Genomic DNA, 4,204 nt, shown 5'->3' with positions numbered 1-4,204 from the left:
AATGTTCACTGCTCATTTTTGTTGTTTATTTCACTTCTGTATATTATCTACTTCACTTGCTTGGCAATGTTAACATGTTTCCCATGTCAATAAAGCCCTTGAATTGAATTGAATTCAGAGAGAGAGACACAGAGAGACACAAAGAGACACAGAGAGACACAGAGAGACACAGAGAGACACAGAGAGACACAGAGAGACAGAGACACACAGAGAGAGACAGAGAGAATGTTTGTTACTGTGGGTTATTGTTACACCACTTTCTCACATATCCAGTCATGCTTTTTGTGACAATTGTCATCATTCCATGTCTTTACAGGGTCATCTTGTCCATAGTATATCTCAACACAGTCCTCTTGGCCATTATCATCAGGCTGTCCTCCCGTCCAGTACCTAAACAACACAGAGAACCAGACAGTCAGACACTCTGGTACAAACATCCTCCTCAATTATACAAATAGTCCTACATTTTAAAGACACACTCTGTAATTTATCTTTGTTGTTTTTCATCTCCATATCACAAGGTAAAATGATCAAATCTCTCACCCTGTGGTCAGTGGGGTGCCGTCCACCCACTTCCAGGTCCCCTCAGTTACAGAGTCAGTCAGACCAATCCAGGCTCTCAGGTGGAGGTTGAGACAAATGTCTGTTGTTGAGAAAGATAAAAACTGTAACTTTTAATATATTTATAAAATACTGCACACATATTAGTTTACTGATGAAAAGTATCACTCACTCACTCATTCACTCACTCACCTGTTCCTCTCTGCTGTTTATGATCACCAGGTCTGCTCCTCTCTCCTGACAGTCCTGTCTGCTCTCCTCCCAGGTTTTAGTCTCAGTAGAGAGGAAGTACAAACTGGAGTCAAAGTATCTCCATCCCTCCTGAAAATGCTGCTCTGTTGAAGAGCAAAGTTGAACACATTGAGATACTTACCCTGTATCTTTAAACTCATAAACCCATTGATATATAATTACTGTTGATTTTACTTCTAATTAATCACAGTTATATCTAACCTATCACAAAAAGCTTTGCCTGAATATGGCCTTTCTCTTTAGTCAGGTTGTTGTATCTGGACTGTAGCTGGTCTCTCTCTTCAGTCAGGTTGTTGTATCTGGTCTGTAGTTGGTCTCTCTCTGCTGTTGCGTTAGTCTTATAAAGGGAACAACTATGTGACAAGCTGTTCCTTTTATCCTCAGAATCTTTGATGGCTCTGTTATCTATAAAGTATAAACATATAGTTACCAGCTAAAACACCAGTTAAATAGGCTTAGTAACCTACACTTCTTACAATTAGGTGATAAGCAATGAACTTGGACACAAACTCACAGTAGACAGACAGGCCTATGATCCCAGCGAGTAGAACACACAGCAGCCCCAGACACACTGCAGCAACTAGGAAGGGTCTCTTCACTGAGCTATCAGGCTCTGTGAAGACATACAATATAGTGTTATGTTTTGTGAGTGTGTGTGTGTTACCAGAGTACTGGTCTCCTGGTCCATTATTAGGAGCAGTGTCTGCTGTCTCTTCTCTCTTGGTGCTGGTCTCACCGTCTCTCAGGGTGTCTGCACTGACGTAGATATCCACAATCCTCTCCTCCATCTCACCTTTGTCTAACTTGACCTTCTGTCTCAGCATAGATGACCTCAGACATCTTTAACAATGCCTGGGTCTTTCTTTCTATGTAGGTCTACTATACATTAAGTCTCTGCTTCTAGAATTAATGTGTTGGTCTTCCAACATGGCCACCAGGAGGCGTCGTACATCAACTGCAAGCCCTCTATACGTTAAGTCTCTGCTTCTAGTGATATCTCTGTCTCTGAGTCATCTGTGTGTCTCTGTCTGTTTCACTGCTGTAGGTCTTAACTCAAGGGAAGTATCAACAAAATTACACGGGAAGTTGTGGCTATGATAATACAAAAATGTTTACAAGTTTGAAAACTTGTGTGCATAGTTGTGTGCGTAGTTGTGTGAGTGTGAGAGATTGTTACAGTGGTTATTGTTAAAACATTTTCTGCTGCATAATATAAATCATTCCATGTTTTTACATGGTCATCTTGTCCAGAGTGTATCTCAACACAGTCCTCCTGTCCAGGGAATGGGACTTGCTATTTGTGATGAAGGACAGAACACTATTATACCAGGAAGATATAGATCATAGAGGGGAAATGGACAACAAAGGCTAGTTGTTAACATTTATTCAATATCATATGTAACAGTCAAATATGAGCATTTGATGTTGTGCTTATACGTAACTTGACAACAAAGACTGACTGTCAAAGATTATTAGAACACACAGCAGCCCCAGACACACTGCAGCAACTCCAGAGGGTCTCTTCCACCACTGAACATGTACTGAATCACACATTATTAAAGATCTTTGGTAATGTGTTTTACTGTTTTACTTTTACTGTGTGTGTGTGTGTGTGTGTGTGTGTGTGTGTGTGTGTGTGTGTGTGTGTGTGTGTGTGTGTGTGTGTGTGTGTGTGTGTGTGTGTGTGTGTGTGTGTGTGTGTGTGTGTGTGTGTGTGTTTGTGTGTGTGTGTGTGTGTGTGTGTGTTCGTGCAATCTTACCTGAAGCAACAACTCCATCTCTTGGACTGGGTTTGAAGGCTCCTACGTTGGAATATAATTGGCCATCAATGTCTGTGTTCTTCATTGCATCAGGCTCATCGTCTTCAAATCCATCTGGCATTTCATAGACTCCCTTTGACATCTTAACACACTTGTGCTCAAATAAGGTAACTTCTACTTCTAACCTCAACTCGTCTGTAGCTGTGTCTTCTCCCTGCACTGTCCTGGGTCTGTGTGACTTTAGGTAGTGAAACTCTTTCTCAGTCAACCACAGTGAAAGGGAAATTGTGAAATCAACAAAACACTGGCCACCATGTGACTCCCACCAGCCTTAGTTTGATAATATACTACATGATATGACATTATATCATGCTATATGATGTATGTGTTAATTCACAGGGTCCCAATTTTTCATGTTCTAAAATAAATTGGGATCCTGTTAATTGACATATACACTACATATATATACATATACAACATATATATATATTACAGCACCCCCACCCTTCAAATGGAGAGCACATTATGGATCTCTGTATGTGAACGGTGGTGTCGGGGGAAGTTGTCCCTAGATATTGATCTTAGGTCAATTTTATATTTCTTCCATAAATGGTTAAGGTTAGGATTGGGGGAAAGTTACCTGAAACTAGATCTGTACGTAGGGGAAAACCTCCCCCCGTGTTGTGACCAGCCACCAATGGCCATGTAGGGGTCAATGTTCTATCTATGCTGACTGAAGATTTACTCAGAATGAAAAGCAGAAGTTCTGACAATATCTCCATAGTTCCAGTTTGACAGATGTAACAAAATAGAAAGAACAATAAAAACCCTTCACATGTTTTATGACAAAACATTCATGTTTCCACCCTGTCTTTCAGTACAACATAACATATACATACTGGTTACATCTAATGACACAACTCTCTCTGCACTGATTCCACTGTTCCACATGACATCTACCTACATGAACTATTATACAACTCTACAGCTCTACTCTATTCCACAGGAGGAGAGAAAGCATCACACAGATCCTTAGATACAGGGACAGAGTCAAAGGTGGCCCTCTGGTGGGTGTAGTACTAACTACAGGTACAGATGTAGTGTTGGTGACAGAGACCTGGGTGGATGTAGTACTAACTACAGGTACAGCTGTAGTGTTGGTGACAGAGACCTGGGTGGATGTAATACTAACTACAGGTACAGCTGTAGTGTTGGTGACAGAGACCTGGGTGGATGTATTACTAACTACAGGTACAGCTGTAGTGTTGGGGACAGAGACCTGGGGGGATGTAGTACTAACTACAGGTACAGCTGTAGTGTTGGTGACAGAGACCTGGGTGGACGTAGTACTAACTACAGGTACAGCTGTAGTGTAGGTGACAGAGACCTGGGTGGATGTAGTACTAACTACAGGTACAGCTGTAGTGTTGGTGACAGAGACCTGGGTGGATGTAGTACTAACTACAGGTACAGCTGTAGTGTTGGTGACAGAGACCTGGGTGGATGTAGTACTAACTACAGGTACAGCTGTAGTGTTGGTGACAGAGACCTGGGTGGATGTAGTACTAACTACAGGTACAGCTGTAGTGTTGGTGACAGAGACCTGGGTGGATGTAGTACTAACTACAGGT

General features: G+C 41.7%; 1 protein-coding gene across 1 annotated transcript; it reads right to left on the bottom strand.

The window, feature by feature from the left end:
* Nucleotides 1–366: 366 nt before the first annotated feature.
* LOC129845475 (C-type lectin domain family 12 member B-like) lies at nucleotides 367–2,791 on the bottom strand. Its single transcript, XM_055913419.1, has 5 exons — nucleotides 2,574–2,791; nucleotides 1,328–1,426; nucleotides 1,015–1,218; nucleotides 760–896; nucleotides 367–390 (listed from the first exon to the last, which is right to left on the bottom strand). Exons 1-5 carry the CDS (start codon nucleotides 2,713–2,715, stop codon nucleotides 367–369), a joined length of 606 nt encoding a protein of 201 aa, XP_055769394.1. The 5' UTR covers nucleotides 2,716–2,791.
* Between the last annotated feature and the right edge of the window lie 1,413 nt (nucleotides 2,792–4,204).

The sequence above is a fragment of the Salvelinus fontinalis genome, unplaced genomic scaffold (genome assembly GCF_029448725.1).
Source record: "Salvelinus fontinalis isolate EN_2023a unplaced genomic scaffold, ASM2944872v1 scaffold_0315, whole genome shotgun sequence".
Lineage (NCBI taxonomy): Eukaryota > Metazoa > Chordata > Actinopteri > Salmoniformes > Salmonidae > Salvelinus > Salvelinus fontinalis.
The sequence above is the reverse complement of the archived record's forward strand: the minus strand, read 5'-3'. Positions and strand labels throughout refer to the sequence as shown.

Excerpts from the sequence above, each read along its gene's own strand:
- LOC129845475 (XM_055913419.1), bottom strand. The coding sequence starts at position 2,715 with ATGTCAAAGGGAGTCTATGAAATGCCAGATGGATTTGAAGACGATGAG. Across the intron at positions 1,427-2,573 it reads AGATGGAGTTGTTGCTTCAG|AGCCTGATAGCTCAGTGAAG; the intron begins GTAAGATTGCAC and ends ATGTCTTCACAG. Across the intron at positions 391-759 it reads TGATCATAAACAGCAGAGAG|GTACTGGACGGGAGGACAGC; the intron begins GAACAGGTGAGT and ends TGTGTTGTTTAG.